Source organism: Phascolarctos cinereus, unplaced genomic scaffold (genome assembly GCF_003287225.1).
Source record: "Phascolarctos cinereus isolate Bilbo 61053 unplaced genomic scaffold, phaCin_HiC Scaffold_2;HRSCAF=192, whole genome shotgun sequence".
Lineage (NCBI taxonomy): Eukaryota > Metazoa > Chordata > Mammalia > Diprotodontia > Phascolarctidae > Phascolarctos > Phascolarctos cinereus.
The window spans coordinates 373,708,109-373,727,434 of NW_027555625.1; the positions used below are offsets into that span (position 1 = coordinate 373,708,109).

A 19,326-nucleotide genomic window follows, 5' to 3' on the forward strand; every position below is an offset into this window, starting at 1 on the left:
ATAAGTAGAAAGTGTCAGAGGAGGGATATTTGACTGGGTATTCTTGACTCCAACTAAACATGTTGTCTCTTTTTTGGGGTAACATTACTGTAGAAATGATCCAGATGTCTGTAGTTGTTTTCCCATGATCTTATATCATTAAAACCTAAAATAGAGAATGTGAATTTGGGATGTGGGAGTTTCCAATGTCAGAACATTCTCTGCAGGTAGAATCAGCATATACTCCATTGGGATTTTGTTCTTTTCTTTTTGTTTCTTCTTTTTAGTCTTCTGATTGTTTCAGAAGTTGATTTGGTGGAATAGGGGTTCTATAAATCTAAGGCATTATCTTCCTGGTATGAGAGGAAAGGAGCAAAGTTTTCCTCAGAATGCTCTCTCCTTTCTTTCTTCTCTCTTTCTCTCTGTTTTTTAAAAATATTTTAAAGCTCTTTTTTATTTCTAAGCTTAACAAACACACAAAACAATTCCATAAAAAGAGAACTGAGTGTTGTATATGAAGCTACAAATCTCTATCACCTTCACTTTATTTAAAATGCCCATATTATAAATTTGATGGTATTTTCAAAATTACATTGTTTATGTATGTATCCTTCTGTTTTCTTCTGTGCTGGCTTTAAAATGCTAAAATAATGTTCTTTTTGTTTTTTTCCCTTTTATTTTTTCCCCTGACATTCCTATAAGATTCATTCTCTAAGACTTGAGGCAAGCTCCATTTGCCAGGTTACTACCTCCCCCTTTCCAAACTGATTAGCTCAAACAAAAACTTTATCATCTTTTATGGTGAACCTTCCAAGAAATCCTTCCCCCCCCCCCAGGGAAACACAGTTCTAGGCTAAGAATGCTCCCTTCCTTGAGAGTCAGTTTCCTGGCTGGTATTTGTGCTATTGTTAGTTCCTTCTCCAGCTCATTTTACAGATCAGGAAACTGAGGCACACAGGGTTAAGTATTCCCCAGGGTAACACAGCTAGGAAATGTCTGAGGCAAGATTTGAACTCAGGAAGGTGTTTTCCTGATTCCAGGCCCAACACTCAATCCACTATGCCACTTAGCCGGCCCGGGTGGTACATATTGAATCATAAAAGAGTAATATCCAGATTGTGTTAACAAAGAGCCCATTGGCCTCAGAACCCTTGCGCCATTCCAGTTGTGAAGAAGAAAGACCTTTGATGACAAGAAAGATCAGTTAAAGAACATCTTAGCTTGTTGGTTTTTATAAGGAAGACTTGAGAGGAAGAAGAAATATCAGTTGCTTACAACCTGGATGCTGCTGTTTCCTTCCCCCTAACTACACCCCACACCCCATCCAGTCTTCACCATTTACTCTCAAAAGGTTGCCTGCCTCTCTAAGCATTGTAGAATTGAGTATAAGGGTTGTTTTTTAGCCCAAGTCCTTTCTTTTGGTGATCAAATATTCATTATTGCCTTTAGGGTCTGAAAGGCAACATTCTTGACAGAAGCATATGCTTTTTAACCAACTTTTAAAAACTTACATATATAGATAAATACATTCATATGCCTATATGTGTGTGGTGTGAGGTAACGTTGTGAGTGGTTATAACATTGATATGGATCGCCCTGCAGAAAAGAAACTATGTACCATTTGTATTACAAAATAGAATTGGAAGTATGATATCTGGTACGTGTTCTCTGTGACATTATTTACTTCATTCTGAGAAAAATAATGAAGAGCCGCGTGGTGGCGCTGCAGACTAGGAAGAGGCAGAAAAGCTCCGCGAACACACCAATACCCAGAAAGAGTCCAGAATCATTAAGTTCAGAAGCAGAGAGGGAGCTTTGTTAGCTGATACTGGAGAAAGGGATCCGCTCTCCCTGCGAGACGGACTAAAGTGGTAGCCTCTGATTATCATTTGCATTCAAGCAGGGCTACACAGATTGAGAGGAGGGGGTCGAAGGAACAATGGGACGCCAAGGGAAGATGATTCTGCAACAAAGGCAAGTTCTCTTTCTTCTTGTTCTGCTGGGTGTGTCTGGGGCAGCCTCAGAGCCGCAGCAGTTTTCAGTAGTGGAGGAGATGGAGAGAGGCTCGTTTGTGGCCAATGTGGCAAAGGCCTTGGGCCGGGAGGTGGGGGAGCTGTCAAATCGGGCGGCCAGAGTCGTTTTCAAAGGGAACAAAGAGTATTTGCAGCTGCACCCTAAAACCGGGGATCTGCTCCTGAGAGAGAAACTGGATCGGGAGGAGCTGTGCGGCCCTGCCGAGCCCTGTGTGCTGCCTTTTAAGATCCTACTGGAAAGTCCCTTTCAGATTGTTCGGGCTGAACTGATGGTGGAAGATATTAATGACCATTCCCCAGTGTTCCTAGATACTGAGATGGTGCTCAAAATCCCTGAGAACACCTCCCCCGGGACTGTATTTGTACTAGAAAATGCACAGGATTTAGACGTAGGTCACAACAGTCTCCAGAACTACACTATCAGTCCCAACTCCCATTTCCACAGTCAAATTCGGAACAATGGGAAGGGTAAGAGATACCCAGAGCTTGTATTGGATAAAGCCCTGGATCGGGAGGAGCAATCTGAAGTTCGATTAACTCTCACTGCATTCGATGGGGGAGCCCCACCAAGATCTGGAACTGCCCAAGTCCGAGTCCTTGTCGTCGATATCAATGACAATGCCCCCGTTTTCACTCAGTCCCGTTATGAGGCTCAGATGCTGGAGAACAGTTCTATTGGATCTCAAGTCGTCACAGTTTCAGCAACAGATTTAGACGCAGGAAATAATGCAGATATATCGTATACATTTTTGCATGCTTCTGAAAACATTCGTAAAACTTTTCAACTAACAGAAAAATCTGGAGAACTTTATTTAAAGCAAAAACTAGATTTTGAGTTAACTCAGTTTTATATCATCGACATTCAAGGCACAGATGGTGGAGGTCTTTCGGCAGAATGTACTGTTACTGTTCAGGTGATAGATCTGAACGACAATCCTCCAGAGCTGACAATGTCTTCACTTACCAGCTCCATACCAGAAAATTCTCCTGAGACAGTCGTGGCTGTTTTCAGTGTCTCAGATCTAGACTCTGGGGAAAATGGAAAAATTGTATGTTCCATAAAAGATGATCTTCCTTTTGCCCTGAAACCTTCCATTGAAAACTTCTACACACTGGTAACAGAAGGAGAACTGGACAGAGAGAGCAGGGCTGAATACAATATCACTATAACAGTCATGGATTTGGGATCCCCGAGGCTCAAATCTGAGCACAATATCACGGTGCTCATCTCTGATGTCAATGATAACCCTCCCATGTTTTCTCAGAGAGCCTACAAATTGTACCTCCGGGAGAACAATAGCCCTGCCCTCCACATTGGCAGTGTCAGTGCCAGTGACAGGGACTCAGGAATCAATGCCAAAGTCACCTACTCTCTGCTGCCTCCAGAGGCTGGAGACCTGCCCCTCTTCTCCTATGTCTCCATCAACTCAGACAATGGCCATCTCTATGCTCTGAGATGCCTGGATTATGAAGCCATCCAAGCTTTCCAATTCACTGTGAGGGCAGCTGATGGTGGTTCCCCATCTCTGAGCAGCCAGGCTGTGGTTCAGGTTTTGGTAGAAGATGAGAATGACAACTCTCCAGTTGTGCTGTACCCCCTGCAGAATGGCACAGCTCCCTGCAATGACCTGGTGCCCAGAGCTGCAGAGCCAGGGTACCTGGTGACCAAGGTGGTAGCTGTGGATAGGGACTGGGGACAGAATTCCTGGCTTTCCTACCAGCTGCTCAAGGCCACAGACCCAGGACTCTTCACTTTGTTGGCCCACAATGGAGAAATTCGAACAGCAAGACCCATCAGTGACAAAGATACCATCAAGCAGAAGCTCCTGGTGTTGGTGAAGGATAATGGACAGCCACCTCTGTCCACAATGGCCACACTCAATGTGCTCCTAGTGGATGGCTTCTCTGAGCCCTATATGAAGTTCCCAGATGTACCTAAGGAGCACATCCAGACTGACTCCCTCACCACCTATCTAGTCATTTCGCTAGTCTCAGTCTCCTTTCTCTTCCTGGTCTCTGTTATTATGTTCATTGCCATTCGCCTGTGGAAGAGGAAGAGAGATGCTACTGATGGTGGTCATTTTAATCCAAATGGCCCCTTCCCAGGTCACTTGGTGGATGTCAGTGGAACAGGGACTTTATCTCAGAGATACCAGTATGAGGTTTGCCTGACTAGTGGTTCAGGGACCAGTGAATTTAAATTCCTTAAGCCCATTATTCCTAGCCTTCCACCTGCTGAGGGAATTGGGAAGGAACCTACTGAGAACCCGCACTTGAGAAATAGCTTTTGTTTCACTTAATATTTTGACTTCTGTTTCAATAGATCGTTCCACCTCCACCACCTGCAATTGTCTTTCACTCTTTATATAACAAAAATATACTTCTTTGATATCCCATTTTATTGATATTTATCCTCTTTCTCCCCTTCATAAACATTTTTCTCTTCTTTCTGCATGTGCTTAGCCTGAAAAGCTTTCATTCTGTACTCTTTTTATTCTCCTTTTGTATTTGAGTTTTCCCCAGGTGACTCAAATCTCTCGTTAGTTTTTAGGAATGAGTGAACCTTAATACATTATAAACTTGGATGTTTAATGCTTCTGATCAAGTAATTTAGCAAATGTATTGAACACACTCAGTCTTGGTTTCTATGGAATTCTTTTCCTCCTGTATCATTTCCAGTAGTGTACTTTAGAAAATGTTTCCCAAAGTTCATCCTTTTCTTGGTGAATATAATTGTACTCCTCTCGAATGGTAATTCATGTTTTACTCATTTGTATTTTTTTCCTTTTCATTCTCTTTTGTGTTATGAAATTTTCAAAGAGGTGCTATGATTTTACAACTTTGTTGCTGTGGTTACTATAATTTTACACATAACCATAGTTGTTTCCTTTGACATTCATGGAATTCAATTGGATAATGTGTTTAAACAATGTGCTACATAGAAAATATTCCTTTTTAGTACATATGTTGTTTATTTTTATTTTTCTTAGTTGTATGTGAACAAAAGAGTTATGTTTTTTTTTTAATTTTGAGCTCTGAATTCTCTTCCTCCTTAGGTGGGCAAGCAACTTGATATAGATTATACATGTACAGTAATGTAAAACATCTTCATATTAGCGATATTGCAAAAGAAATCAGACCAAAAAAATCCAAGAATAATAAAGTAAGAAAGTGTACCTCATTCTGAATTCAGACTCCATCAGTTCTTTCTGTGGAGGTAGAAGGCATTTTTCAATATAAGTCCTCAGAAATTGTTTTGGATCATTTTTTTTGCTAAGAATAGCTAAGTCATTCATAATTGATTGTCATACAATATTGTTGTTACTTTGTACAATGTTCTCCTAGTTCCACTCATTTCTCTTTGCTTCACTTCATGTATGTCTTCCCAGATTTTTCTGAAAGTACCCTGCTCATTACTTTTTGTAGCACAATAGTCCTCCATCACAATCATATATCACAACTTGTTCAACTGTTCCCCAATTAATGGACATCCCCTTGATTTCCAATAGTTTTTCATCACAAAAAGAACTGCTACCAATATTTTTGTACACATAGGCCCTTTTCCTTTCCTTTGGTCTCTTTGAGGTGCAGACCCACTAATGGTATTGCTGGGTCAAAGCATAAGCACAGTTGAAAATATTCTCTTAATCATGGTCTCTGATTTTGATCTTCAGCTGCATAATGACTGTTGGGGAACTAATGTAAAAATAATGGACATTGAGGAATCAGTATAAATTTTATAAGAGTACACCTTTGTGAAGATAATGAAAAGAACCATAAAATTAATTATCCTGAATATAGACTGTATCTCCATTTGGAGACTCATAATTATGAAGGAAGCATAGTACTCTACTTTCTGAATTCCCAGTAATATTAAAAATTAATGATAATAATTACTCTTTACAGGAGGCTCTGGTGTTGAAACACAGTTCTGGTGTACTACTTCTAATAGGCTTGTAACACTTTTCTCCTGAAGTCTTACATATTTGATTCTGAACATCCTTCAAAATAAAAGGGATGGAATAAAAATCATTTTACATGAACATTTCTTTTTTTCCTTTCCCTGAAGGAATCCCATTAATTATGTACCTTGTGGGATGTGCCAATCCAGGAATATTAACCTCTTGTTCAAATGAATGACATCAAGTGATATTTTTAATATCTGAGTCTGTGGCCTTTGAAAGACTTGATCATGAGCACATCTGAAAATGATCCAAGAACTTCAGATATGGAGGGGTCATAAGGTAATATATCTAGTGCTAAAGAGACCTCAGAAGTATCTGCTCATAGATGAGGCAACTGAGACCAAGATCTAAAATTGTTTGTCCAATATCACATAAGTAATAACAATCAGAGATAGGATTTGAATTTTAGTTGTACATATTGTCTCCCCCACATTATTCGGGCCAATTTCTCCCTTCATTTTTAAAATATATTTTGATGTTTAAAATAGAAGAAATATAATAATATTTTTGTGGAACATATTTTGTGGAAAATAATAATAATTTTGCGGAACAAATTATCATGCTAACATACCCAAACTCTACAATGGAGCAGATGCCTTTTGACCTTAAGTGACAATAGATGTTCATGAGGCTCCTAGTGGCTAAGGAAATTGATGAGAAACACACTGTAACTGTCAGAGATGGGACTGAACCAAAATTTTTAAGATTCTAAGTCCTACCACTCCAAGAGGCCAATTTGCCTCTCCTTTGGTTACATTCACATGAAAATGAACCAATTATCTTCATTGATATTCCATTACTAAATAGCTAATGCATAAGTAGCAAAGTACTGTAAACAAAACTGATGCCCATCAACTGGCATATGACTAAACAAATTGTGGCACAAGGATGTAATGAAATCTAACTGCACTGAAAGAAACAATAAATCTGAAGAATACAGAGAATCATGGGAAGACAAACAACAAGCGGTAGAAAACAAAATAAGATGAAACAAGAAAACAACATAAACAATTACTTAATCAAAATAAATGGAAACGACAACCAAAAATCAAAACTAAGTATGAAATTATAATGCGTAAGTTTGGCCTCAAAGAAGATAAGATTAGCTATAATATTAAACTTGGTTGATAGATTAGCTAGCCTTTCTGATCTGTTTTTTTCTCTTCATTATCAGTGATGGATGTCTGAGAATGGGAAGAGGGAGGGATATATTGGGAAATGGATATATGTAAAACCAAAAGATATCAATAATTTTAAAAAGAAAAAAAACATGAATGTGAAGTCAGGGATGGAGAGTGTTCCCTTTGGCACAGCATCCTGGGATGTGTGACATCAACCTAACCTCCCACAGAAGGGTTTTAGCCTTTTTTTTTTTTTAGTTTTCATAGGGTTATTTCATAAGCCTCCAGGTAGATTTTTCATTGAAAGAATTTTCATGAAGAAACTTGGATATGTAGAAGATGGGTACCTAAGTTCATTATCAAATGAGCACCACCAAAGTAAAAAGCATTTCTGCCCATTACCATAACTACTGTAGTGTGATGTGGGATGTATAGGGCTTTTTTGGATAGTAGGAAAGAACTGAAAGGAAAATAAGTGCTTATCTATTGATGAATGACTGAATAAATTGTGATATATGAATCAATGCAATTATTATGCAGCAAGAAATAACAAATACAAAGAAACAAATATGAAGATTTCAGAGAAACTTGGGAACACTTTTAAGAACTGACACAGCAACAAAAGCAGAAAGAGGAGAATAACTTACATTTAAAGCAAGATAACCTAAAGAAAAACAAATCAGAAAGATTTCAGAATTCCAATCAACGCAGTAACCCATTATGCCTTTAGGGGACTGAAGGTGAATTATGCCTCCTCTTTCTCTGTAGAAAATCGGTTGATTATAGGTATTGAATGGTACATTAATTTTGGGGCATTCCCATCGTGTTGATTTTCTTTATTTAAGCATATTTTGTTTGTAGAAGTGAGTCATTGTGAGGTGATGAGGATATATTTTTTTAAAGTATTTATAAAACCACTTAAAAATAAAGGGCAGCTCAGAACCATTCTCTCGTGCAGGACTCAGGTCGAATCAACGTTAGAATATCGGGTTCTAATCAATAAGTAGATCATCTCTCCATTCTTTCTTGCCCAGAATCAGGAAAATGGATCTCCTTTCTGAGAAAATACAGATTCATATTCTGAGAAAATACATATTCATGTCCCAGTGGGTGGATTTCTATGAATATACATACACTCATTTGGGTGGGGGGAGATTAATGAATAGTATCTTATCCTTGCTGGCAAGGAGCTCTCAAATCACAGGGTCATTCCTCAAATCCAGTTAAGCAGATCCTTTACAAACTGGCAAAATCACATCAACAGTATATGCTACTGTCTGGTGTATATTATAGATTCTTGGATTTCAGGAGGAGAAGAACATTCATAGCTGAAAATAAAGCCAAAATGCTTCCCTTTGCACCCCAAGCTTACCATTTATTCTTGCTCTGCCTTGGAATCTCTAAAACCATCCCCATTGGGCCTACTAGATGAAAGGTGTGGCTTTTTCTCAGGTTAAATATTGCATCAAAATGCCCTAATGGCTCCATCCTTTTCTTAGTGCATATCTTTAATTTATACTTATATCTGTGAGGTGTTGGACAAAGTGTCCTAAACCAAGACAGAGTGTCATTTCTCAGTGCTTGCAACTTTGATATAGATTACCTTGTAAAGAACCAACCAGGAATCCTTTGAAATACATAGAGGAATTCAACATGCGGCATCTGATATGAAACACACATTCCGTGCTTTATGAACCGCATTCAGAGATGATGATAATGAGCCACGTCGTGGCGCTGCAGACTAAGAAGACGCAAAAACGATCGGCGCATACACTTATTTCCCAGAAAGACAAGCCTGAACCAGTCAAGAAGGAGAAGGGAAGCTTTCATAGCTGCACCAATACGAAGGTTCCGGAGCCTTTGTATTTCTGAGATATGAGTCAAACGGACAAAACGTGTAGCCTCTCGTTACCATTTGTAATCGAGCTGGGTTGCACAGGCTGAGAAGAGGGGGCGAAAGGAAGAATGGAACGAGAAGGGGCGATCATTCTGCAACAAAGGCAAGTTCTTTTTCTCCTTTTTCTACTGGGTGTGTCTGGGGCGGCCTCAGAGCCACAGCAGTTTTCAGTAGTGGAGGAGATGGAGAGAGGCTCCTTTGTGGCCAATGTGGCAAAGACCCTGGGCCTGGAGATGGGGGAGCTGTCAAATCGGAGGGGCAGAGTCTCTTTCAAAGGGAACAAAGAGTGTTTGCAGCTGAACCACAGAACTGGGGATCTGCTCCTAAGAGAGAAATTGGATCGCGAGGAGCTGTGCGGCCCCGCCGAACCCTGTGTGCTGCCTTTTCAGATATTACTGGAAAAGCCCTTTCAGATTGTTCGGGCAGAATTAAGGGTACAAGACATTAATGATCATTCACCAGTGTTCTCAGAAACTGAGATGCTTCTAAAAATCCCGAGAGTACCTCCCCCGGGACTGTGTTTCTACTAGAAAATGCTAGAGATTTAGACGTAGGAAACAATAGTCTCCAGAACTACGCAATCAGTCCCAACTCCCTTTTCCATGTTCAAATTCGAAAGAGCAGTGAGGGCAGGAGATACCCAGAGCTTGTGTTGGACAAAGCCCTGGATCGGGAGGAGCAGTCTGAGGTCACTTTAACTCTCACTGCAGTGGATGGGGGAGCCCCACCAAGGTCTGGAACTGCCCAAGTCCGAGTCCTCATAGTGGATATCAATGACAATGCCCCCGTGTTCACTCAGTCCCAGTATGAGGCTCAAATCCCTGAGGACAGTTCCATTGGATCCAAGGTTGTCACAGTCTCTGCCACAGACTTAGACACAGGAAATAATGCAGATATATCCTATATGTTATTGTATCCCTCTGAAAACATTCGTAAAACTTTTCACCTTAAAGAGAAATTGGGAGAACTTTATTTAAAGGAAAAAGTGGATTTTGAGTCAACTGAATCTTACATTATAAATATTCAAGCCACAGATGGTGGAGGTCTTTCTGCAGAATGTACTGTTATTATCCAGGTAATAGATCTGAATGACAATCCTCCAAAGCTGACCATGTCTTCACTTACCAGTCCCATCCCAGAGAATTCTCCAGAGACAGTCGTCGCTGTTTTCAGGGTTTCAGATCTAGACTCTGGAGAAAATGGAAAGATGGTGTGCTCCATCCAAGATGACCTTCCTTTTGCCCTGAAACCTTCTGTTGAGAACTTCTACACATTGGTAACAGAAGGAGCACTGGACAGAGAGATCAGGGCTGAGTACAACATCACTATAACAGTCACAGATTTGGGGTCCCCGAGGCTCAAATCTGAGCACAATATCACGGTGCTTATATCTGATGTTAATGATAACCCTCCCATGTTTACTCAGAGAGCCTACAAATTGTACCTCTCAGAGAACAACAGCCCTGCCCTCCTCATTGGCAGTGTCAGTGCCAGTGACAGGGACTCAGGAATCAATGCCAAAGTCACCTACTCTCTGCTGCCTCCAGAGACTAGAGATCTGCCCCTCTTCTCCTACATCTCCATCAACTCAGACAATGGTCATCTCTATGCTCTGAGATCCCTGGATTATGAAGCCATCCAAGGTTTCCAGTTCACTGTGAGGGCAGCTGATGGTGGCTCCCCATCTCTGAGCAGCCAAGTTCTGGTTCAAGTTTTGGTAGAAGATGAGAATGACAACTCTCCCTTTGTGCTGTACCCCCCTCAGAATGGCACAGCTCCCTGCAATGACCTGGTGCCCAGAGCTGCAGAGCCAGGGTACCTGGTGACCAGGGTGGTGGCTGTGGATAGGGATTGGGGACAGAATTCTTGGCTTTCCTATCAACTAATCAAGGCCACAGACCCAGGACTCTTCACTTTGTTGTCCCATAATGGGGAAGTTCGAACAACAAGACCCATCAGTGACAGAGACACCATCAAGCAGAGGCTCCTGGTGTTGGTGAAGGACAATGGGCAGCCACCTCTGTCCACAATGGCCACACTCAATGTGCTCCTGGTGGATGGCTTTTCTGAGCCTTACCTGCAACTCCCAGATGGGGGTAAGGAGCAGGTCCAGAATGACTCCCTTACCACTTACCTAGTCATCTCCCTGGCCTGTGTCTCCTTTCTCCTCCTGTTCTCTATTATTATGTTCGTTGCCATTTGCCTGTGGAAGCGAAAGAAGGATAGCACTGACATTAGTTGCTTCACTTCCAATGGCCCCTTCCCAAGACACTTAGTGGATGTCAGCAGGACAGGGACCTTGTCCCAGGCTTACCAATATGAGATGTGTCTGGCCAGTGGCTCTGGAACCAGTGAATTTAAGTTCTTGAAGCCAGTTGTTCCCATCCTTCCTACTTCAGAGGTAAATGAAGATTCGACTGAAAACTCAGCCTTAAGGAATAGCTTTTGCTTCAATTAGGGTTTGAAATGGGCTTCAATGCACAGAGACCAGGTTTTATGGCTTCTTTCCCTTCCCCCTCTCATTAGTAGCCTGTCTTCCTGCAGCATGAAAGAGTAGATTTTGATACTATTATATTGTATCATAATGTATTTATATTCTCTTTCCTCCTCTACACACATATTTTCCTTTTTTCCCTTCATTCTTTCACTGTAAATCTTTCTTTCTCTCTTTCTTCTTTTTGTTCTCTTTATGTCTTTGAATTTTCTCCCAGTTACTCTATTATTTTTTAAAGGGGTGAACCAGTATTCCCTTTCTCATTTAAACCTTAAATTTTAAGTTTCCTCAGTCAAATAATTCAACAAATGTTTCTGAAGTACTCAGATATGATTTTGACTCCATATCTCACTCAGAGTTATCCAATTTGTGTTACCTACAAAGGAATGTTTTCCAAGCATTTATTCTTATTGTGTCAATGAAAACAATTGTGTTCTCCTGAAGTGACATTCAGGCATCTATTCTGACCTTCTGGGGGATTTTTCTTCTCTAATTTGCCCCACCCCCTTTTTAGTGAAAGATCTTCAGAGAACAGAGATGATCTTGTAACCTATTGGATGTAACCCCTAGAGTTTTTATAATTACCCGTGTACTTAAAAAATATTAAGAATCAAGATATTTGCTTGAATTTTGTATTTAAATGGTGCATAGAAATCAGTGAAAATATTCTTATTTGTGGTTTCTGATGTCAGTCCCCTAAGTAATGCCTGGTTTTGGAAAATAACAAGGAATAATAAAGAACACTAAGGTATTGGTGAAAAATTGGCTGGAATACACCTTTATGAAGCTAATAAAGACTATTTTAGGTTAAATTCTTATGAAGAAAGAATATATCTTGGTTTGGAGACAATTATGAAATACTAAATGCAGACTTCTGACCACTGAATATTCCAATGACATTGCACATTAATGATGATTTCCTATCTTTACATGTCCTTTATAAAAATGTCAAGAAGTGGAGTAGTACCCGTTATATCTCTGTTAAGTCAAATTTTATGTCACTTTTTTCTTCAGTCTCGTAGATTTGAATTTTTACATCCTTTAGAAGGTCAAGGCATGTACCTCACAGGGTTGTGGTGAGGTTCAAAGGAAATAATATTTGTAAAGATCTTAGCACATAGTAAGTATTAACTAAATGCTTGTTCCTTTCCCTCCTCAAGGCCTGAAAATAAGTTAAAATAAGTATGTCTTTGTTTTCCCTTCTGGTTATTTAAATCATTTTCCATTTTGGGGAATATGCCAATTCATGAGTGTCACCATCTTGGACAAAGTGTGTGTTTTTATAATATCTGTCTGAGGCCTTCGAGAGGATTCAGCCATAGCCCTTCTGAATTTTATCACAGAATGTCTGAACTGGAAGGGTTTTCACAAGTATTTCAACTCAGTTCCAGTTCAATCAATGTTCAATTTTGAAGAAATACCATTTGCTTTTCATACAAGATATGATCACCTGGATTTGAAATAGAATAAAATTTCATTTATTTGAGGCCAAAATCTATTCTTTAATTTGCAAAAATACAAGTTTTTAAATTATTTTTAAGAATTGGTTAAGAAGATATATCATGTCTCCCTCTATCATTATTTGGGGCTCAAAATGGGGCAGGAACTTTTCCTCTTTTCATGACCTAATGCACAAAAGATTTGTGATTTCTTGAACTTGAGGAACAATTCAGCTGTGACTTAATACACAATCATTAGGAAGTAGCCCCTGGCACATAGATGTTAAGTGGCTCAGCAATGGTCAAATAAGTAGTAAACATTAGAGGATGGATCTTTGACTGGGTATTCCTGACTCCAATCTAAACATGTTTTCTCCTAAACCATGCTGCTTCTGTTTTGGGTAACATTATTGTAGAAATGATCTAGTTGTCTGCAGTTATATACCCATGATCATATATCATTAAAACTTAAAATAGAAAATGTGAAGGTGGGATAGGGATAGTTTCTAATGTTAAAACATTCTCTGCAGGTAGAATCAGTATATATTCTACTGGAATTGTATTCTTCTTCCTCTTCTGATTGTTTCAGAAATTGATTTGGTGAAATATGGACTTTATAAATCAAAGTCATTATCTTCCTGATAGGAGAAGCAAAGAGTAAAGTTAAAAGATGTCTCAGAGTTATTCTCTCTCTCTCTCTCTCTCTCTCTCTCTCTCTCTCTCTCTCTCTCTCTCTCTCTCTCTCTCTCTCTTTGGGTTTTTAAAATTTTAAGCTTTTTATTTCTAAGCTTAACATGCACCACAAAATCCTGTATAAAAAAAAGAAGAGAGTATTGTATATGAAGCCACAAATCTCTATTACTTACACTTTACTTTAAAAAGCACATATTATAAATTTAGTGTTGTTTTCAAAATTGCCCTGCTTATCTATGTTTCCTTCTGCTCTCTTCTGTGCAGGTTTTAAGATGCTAAAAATAATACTCTTTTTTTGTTTGCTTCTCTCTCTTTTTTTCATTGACATTCCTATAAGAGTCATTCTGTAAGACAGAATCCCAGTTCCATTTACCATATTACCACCTCCCCCTTTCTAAACTTATTGTCTCAAATGAATGCTTTGTCACCTTCTATTATCCACATTAAGTCTATGGTGAATCTTCCAAGAAATCTCCTTTTCCCAGGGAAACAGTTCTGAGCTAATAACCCTCACTTCCAGAGTGTCAATTTCCTGGCTGGTGTTGGTGTTGTTCAGTTGTGTCTGACTTTTCATGGCCCAATTTTGGATTTTCTTGGCAGGACGCTGTAGTTCTTTGCCATTTCCTTCTCCAGCTCATTTTACAGATGAGTAACTGAGGCAAACAGGGTTATGTGACTTGCCCTGGATCACACAGCTACAAAGTGTCTAAGACCAGCTTTGAACTCAGGAAGATGTCTTCCTGACTCCATCCACTGCGCCACCCAGCTGCCCTGGGTGGTATATACTGAATCATAAAACGGTAATATCCAAATTCTGTTGACAAAGAGCCCCTTGGCCACAGAACCCAGTTGTGAAGAAGAAGACCTTTGATGACCAGAAAGATCAAATAAGGAACATCCTAGCTTTTTGATCTTTTAAGTTCACAGACTTGAAAGGAAGAGGAAGCATCAGCTGCTTACATTCTGGATGCTGCTGCTTCCTTCCTCCCTAACCCACCCCCATCCAATCTCCACCATTTACTCTCTCTGTCTGACTCTTGGTCTCAAAAGGTTGCCCCTCTGAGCATTGTAAACTTGAGTACGGCTTTTTCCTAGCTCAAGTCCTTTCTTTTACAGGTCAAAAATTCATTGTTGCCTTTGGGGTCTGGAAGGCTACATTCTTGACAGAAGCACATGTTTTTCAACCAACTATATATTTATATGCATATGTGTGCATGGTGTGCGGCATTGTTCTGAGTGGTTATAACATTGATATGGATCGCCCTACAGAAAAGAAGTTACATATCATTTTCATTACAAAATAGAATTCGAAGTACGATATCTAGTACATGTTCCCTGTGACCTTATCTACATCGTTCTGAGAAAAATGATGCAAAGCCACATGGTGGCGTTGCAGACTAGGAAGAGGCAGAAAAGCTCCACGAACACACCAATACCCAGGAAAAAGCCCAGAATCAGACAGTTCAGAAGCAGAGAGGAAGATAAATTAGCTGCCACTGGAGAAAGAGATCGGCTGTCCCCTCCAGACGGACGAAAGTGGTAGCTTCTGATTGCCGTTTGCGGTCAAGCTGGGCTACATGGATTCACAGGAGAGGGTCGAAAGAGCAATGGAACGCGAAGGGACGATGAATCTACAACAAAGGCAAGTTCTTTTTCTCCTTGTTCTGCTGGGTGTGTCTGGGGCGGCCTCAGAGCCACAGCAGTTTTCAGTAGTGGAGGAGATGGAGAGAGGCTCCTTTGTGGGCAATGTGGCAAAGGCCTTGGGCCGGGAGGTGGGGGAGCTGTCAAATCGGGCGGCCAGAGTCGTTTTCAAAGGGAACAAAGAGTATTTACAGCTGCATCCTAAAACTGGGGATCTGCTCCTGAGAGAGAAACTGGATCGAGAGGAGCTGTGCGGCTCTGCCGAGCCCTGTGTCCTGCCTTTTAAGATCTTACTGGAAAACCCTTTTCAGGTCTTTCGCTCTGAGCTTAGGATACAAGACATAAATGATCATTCACCAGTATTCCTAGACACTGAGATGGTACTAAAAATCCCCGAGAACACCTCCCCTGGCACTGTGTTTCTATTAGAAAATGCTCAGGATCTAGATATAGGAAGCAACAGTCTCCAGAACTACACTATCAGCCCCAACTCTCATTTCCACATTCAAATTCGAGGGGATGCAGAGAGAATGAAATATTCAGAGCTTGTACTGGATAAAACCCTGGATCGGGAGAAGCAGCCTGAGTTTAGATTAACTCTCACTGCAGTGGATGGGGGAGCCCCACCCAGGTCTGGAACTGCCCAAGTCCTTGTGTTGGTTATGGACATCAATGACAATGCCCCTGTGTTCTCTCAGTCCCGGTATGATGTTCAAATTCCTGAGAACAGCCCTATTGAGTCCCTCATTGCTACCGTCTCAGCTAAAGATTTGGATGCAGGAAATAACGCAGAGATTTCCTATTCGTTATTCCATGCCTCTGAAAGTATTCGTAAAACCTTCCAATTACATGAAAAATCCGGAGAACTTCGTTTAAAAGACAAACTGGATTTTGAGTCAGTTCAGTCTTACATAGTAAATATTCAGGCCACAGATGGTGGTGGCCTTTCTGGAAAATGCACTATAGTTGTTCAAGTGAAGGATTTAAACGACAATCCTCCTGAGCTGACTATGTCCTCATTTACCAGCCCCATCCCAGAGAACTCGCCTGAGATAGTGGTCGCTGTTTTCAGCATTTCAGATGCAGACTCTGGGGAAAATGGAAGAATAGTTTGCTCCATCCAAGATGATCTTCCTTTTGCTCTAAAATCTTCTTTTGAGAACTTCTATACATTGGTAACAGAGGGAGCGCTGGACAGAGAGAACAAGGATGAATATAACATCACTATTATGGTCACAGATTTGGGGTCGCCCAGGCTCAAAACTGAGCACAATCTCACAATATTTATCTCTGACGTCAATGATAACCCCCCAGTGTTTTCTCAAAGAGCCTACAAATTGCACCTCCAAGAGAACAACAGCCCTGCCCTCCACATTGGCAGTGTCAGTGCAAGTGATAAGGACTCAGGAATCAATGCCAAAGTCACCTACTCCCTGCTGCCTCCTGAGACTGGAGATCTGCCCCTCTTCTCCTACATTTCCATCAACTCAGACAATGGCCATCTCTATGCTTTGAGATCCCTGGATTATGAAACTATCCAAGCTTTCCAATTCACTGTGAGGGCAGCTGATGGTGGTTCCCCATCTCTGAGCAGCCAGGCTGTGGTTCAGGTTTTGGTAGAAGATGAGAATGACAACTCTCCAGTTGTGCTGTACCCCCTGCAGAATGGCACAGCTCCCTGCAATGACCTGGTGCCCAGAGCTGCAGAGCCAGGGTACCTGGTGACCAAGGTGGTGGCTGTGGATAGGGACTGGGGACAAAATTCCTGGCTTTCCTATCAGCTGATCAAGGCCACAGACCCAGGACTCTTCACTTTGTTGGCCCACAATGGGGAAGTTCGAACAGCAAGACCCATCAGTGACAGAGACACTATCAAGCAGAAGCTCCTGGTGTTGGTGAAGGACAATGGGCAGCCATCTTTGTCCACAATGGCCACACTGAATGTGCTACTGGTGGATGGATTCTCTGAGCCATATGTGAAGATCCAAGATTCTAACAAGGAGCAAGTGCAGAATGACTCCCTCACTCTCTATTTGGTCATTTCTCTGGTTTCAGTGTCTTTTCTATTTCTGGTTTCTATCATTCTGTTTATCACTATAAGACTGTGGAAAAGAAAGACTGATGGAGGGAATGGTCACTTTCCATCAAGCACCCCCTTCCCGAGTCATTTGGTGGATGTCAGTGGCACTGGGACCTTGTCTCAGAGCTACCAATATGAAGTGTGTCTGACCAGTGATTCAGGGATAAGCGAGTTCAAGTTCTTGAAGCCAATAATTCCCAACTTCTCTCTTCAAAAATCTGAGAGTGATGCAGAGGAAAATGCACCATCTTGTAATAACTACAATTAGGAGTACAGTTTTAAGAGCAGACTTTGGGTGTCTTTTTTTCCAGTCAGTTGCACTCATTCCTAATTTCTTCCTTAAGAAATTCAATATATAGCTTGTTTGTATTTAATAATGCATGTTTACCGTTGTATCCTCTCATTTGCATTAGTATTAGAAATTAGTATTACATAATGAACAATTGCTTCCAATCTCACAACAAAATTAAACTATAGTTCCCCAGTTGCTGGGTAAATTTTTCTTTTGAAAATTAAACAATCCACATTTTTAATGTACATCCATTTATTCTTCATAACACTTTTTATTCCTTGATTTTATCCCCAGCTCTTTAGATTTTTACTCAGATAGAACATTGAGCTATCTATTAATACACAATGGTGTAAAGTTGGCTTTGCCATTGCTGTGTGGCACCTGTGCCTCAGTTTCTTTTTTATTTTTAATTAATTTCTCAGTTTCTTTAAATGAAAAAACTCATGTTGGACTAGATCATGTCTAAGATCCCTTCCAGTATCAACAATTTGTTGTCTTACCACTCTTATTAAACATTTATAATGTGAAAACTGTTGCCTTTGTTTTTAAGGAACAGAGAGATGTTTGGGAATGCCTTCCCCCTCCCCCACCCTTGATTCTGTCTTGATAGGCTACCAAAATGGGTAATTATCATTTCATTTTATACTACCTAATTGACCTTTACAACCTGTGATGTGAACATTCAGTCCTATTTCTAATATTTGTGTTGAAAATGAGACAAGCTAATATCACTTAGAACCCTTCTTACCACCAGAAGTCAATCAGGCACCATACCTTGTAGATATCTACTTGTTTAAACTTATTTTTTCAATCAAACATTGCTCATTGTTGTAAACAAAGTGATCAATATGAGTGAGAATATCTTTATATATAGTTTTTATAATATATTAACAATTTAGTATAAAACAGTAAGTCACATCCTCTATGAATTTCAGTTTCCTAACTTATAAAATTAGGATAATAACAATACTTACCTTAAAGGATTATCATGAGAATCAAATAAAATTGGACTTATAAGGCATTTTTCAAATCTTAAAGTTCTATAGAAATAAGAACTATCATTAACATTAAGGGTCAACAAGGCTACTGCCTGCTTTATTATATTTTCCCATTGGTTTATATGAAATACATTAGAGCAATGTACGGTACAGTAATGGAGATAGTCAAAGAAAATAAAGAGTCATCAAGTGACATGTGAAATTTTAAAATAGCAAGTATAGTTGATTTCTCCAAAAAAGAGCCATCGTCATTACACATAACCAAGGGAAATGTGTCTGAAGGCAAGTGGAGTTCACATATGAGCATGTGTGAAGGTCATGAAAAATTTTAGTGCACCTGGGAAAGGGGTGTGTTGAGCCAACTCCAATGGGTTTGCTAGGGCTGCCTGTTAAATTTTCAGTGTGACTATCTATTTATACCTCAGAAGCCAGCAATTGCTACAAATGGGGACTAGGATTATTGGTTTGTTCATTGTCTAGATTTAAGAAAGTGTAAACCAATGGGGCAGCTAGGTGGTGCAGTGGATAGAGCACCAGCCTGAAGTCAGGAGGACCTGAGTTCAATTCCGGCCTTAGACCAAACACTTGACACTTACTAGCTGTGTGACCCTGGGCAAGTCACTTAACCCCAAATTGCCTAAAAGCAAAAAAAAACTGTGTAAACCACTCAGATTAAACTTAAAAGTGTGTGCAT

The 19,326-nt window shown here is 40.2% G+C and overlaps 2 protein-coding genes and 1 pseudogene across 2 annotated transcripts; all 3 read left to right on the plus strand.

Moving 5' to 3' along the window:
• Positions 1-82: 82 nt before the first annotated feature.
• LOC110220860 (protocadherin beta-2-like) lies at positions 83-5,193 on the plus strand. Its single transcript, XM_021005071.2, has one exon. It carries the CDS (start codon positions 1,919-1,921, stop codon positions 4,310-4,312), a length of 2,394 nt encoding a protein of 797 aa, XP_020860730.1. The 5' UTR covers positions 83-1,918; the 3' UTR covers positions 4,313-5,193.
• A 2,950-nt stretch (positions 5,194-8,143) lies between these two features.
• On the plus strand, positions 8,144-12,974 carry LOC110220862 (protocadherin beta-2-like; annotated as a pseudogene).
• A 6-nt stretch (positions 12,975-12,980) lies between these two features.
• On the plus strand, positions 12,981-18,164 carry LOC110220794 (protocadherin beta-2-like). The gene has a single exon (XM_021004988.2). It carries the CDS (start codon positions 15,199-15,201, stop codon positions 17,608-17,610), a length of 2,412 nt encoding a protein of 803 aa, XP_020860647.1. The 5' UTR covers positions 12,981-15,198; the 3' UTR covers positions 17,611-18,164.
• The last annotated feature ends 1,162 nt before the right edge of the window (positions 18,165-19,326 follow it).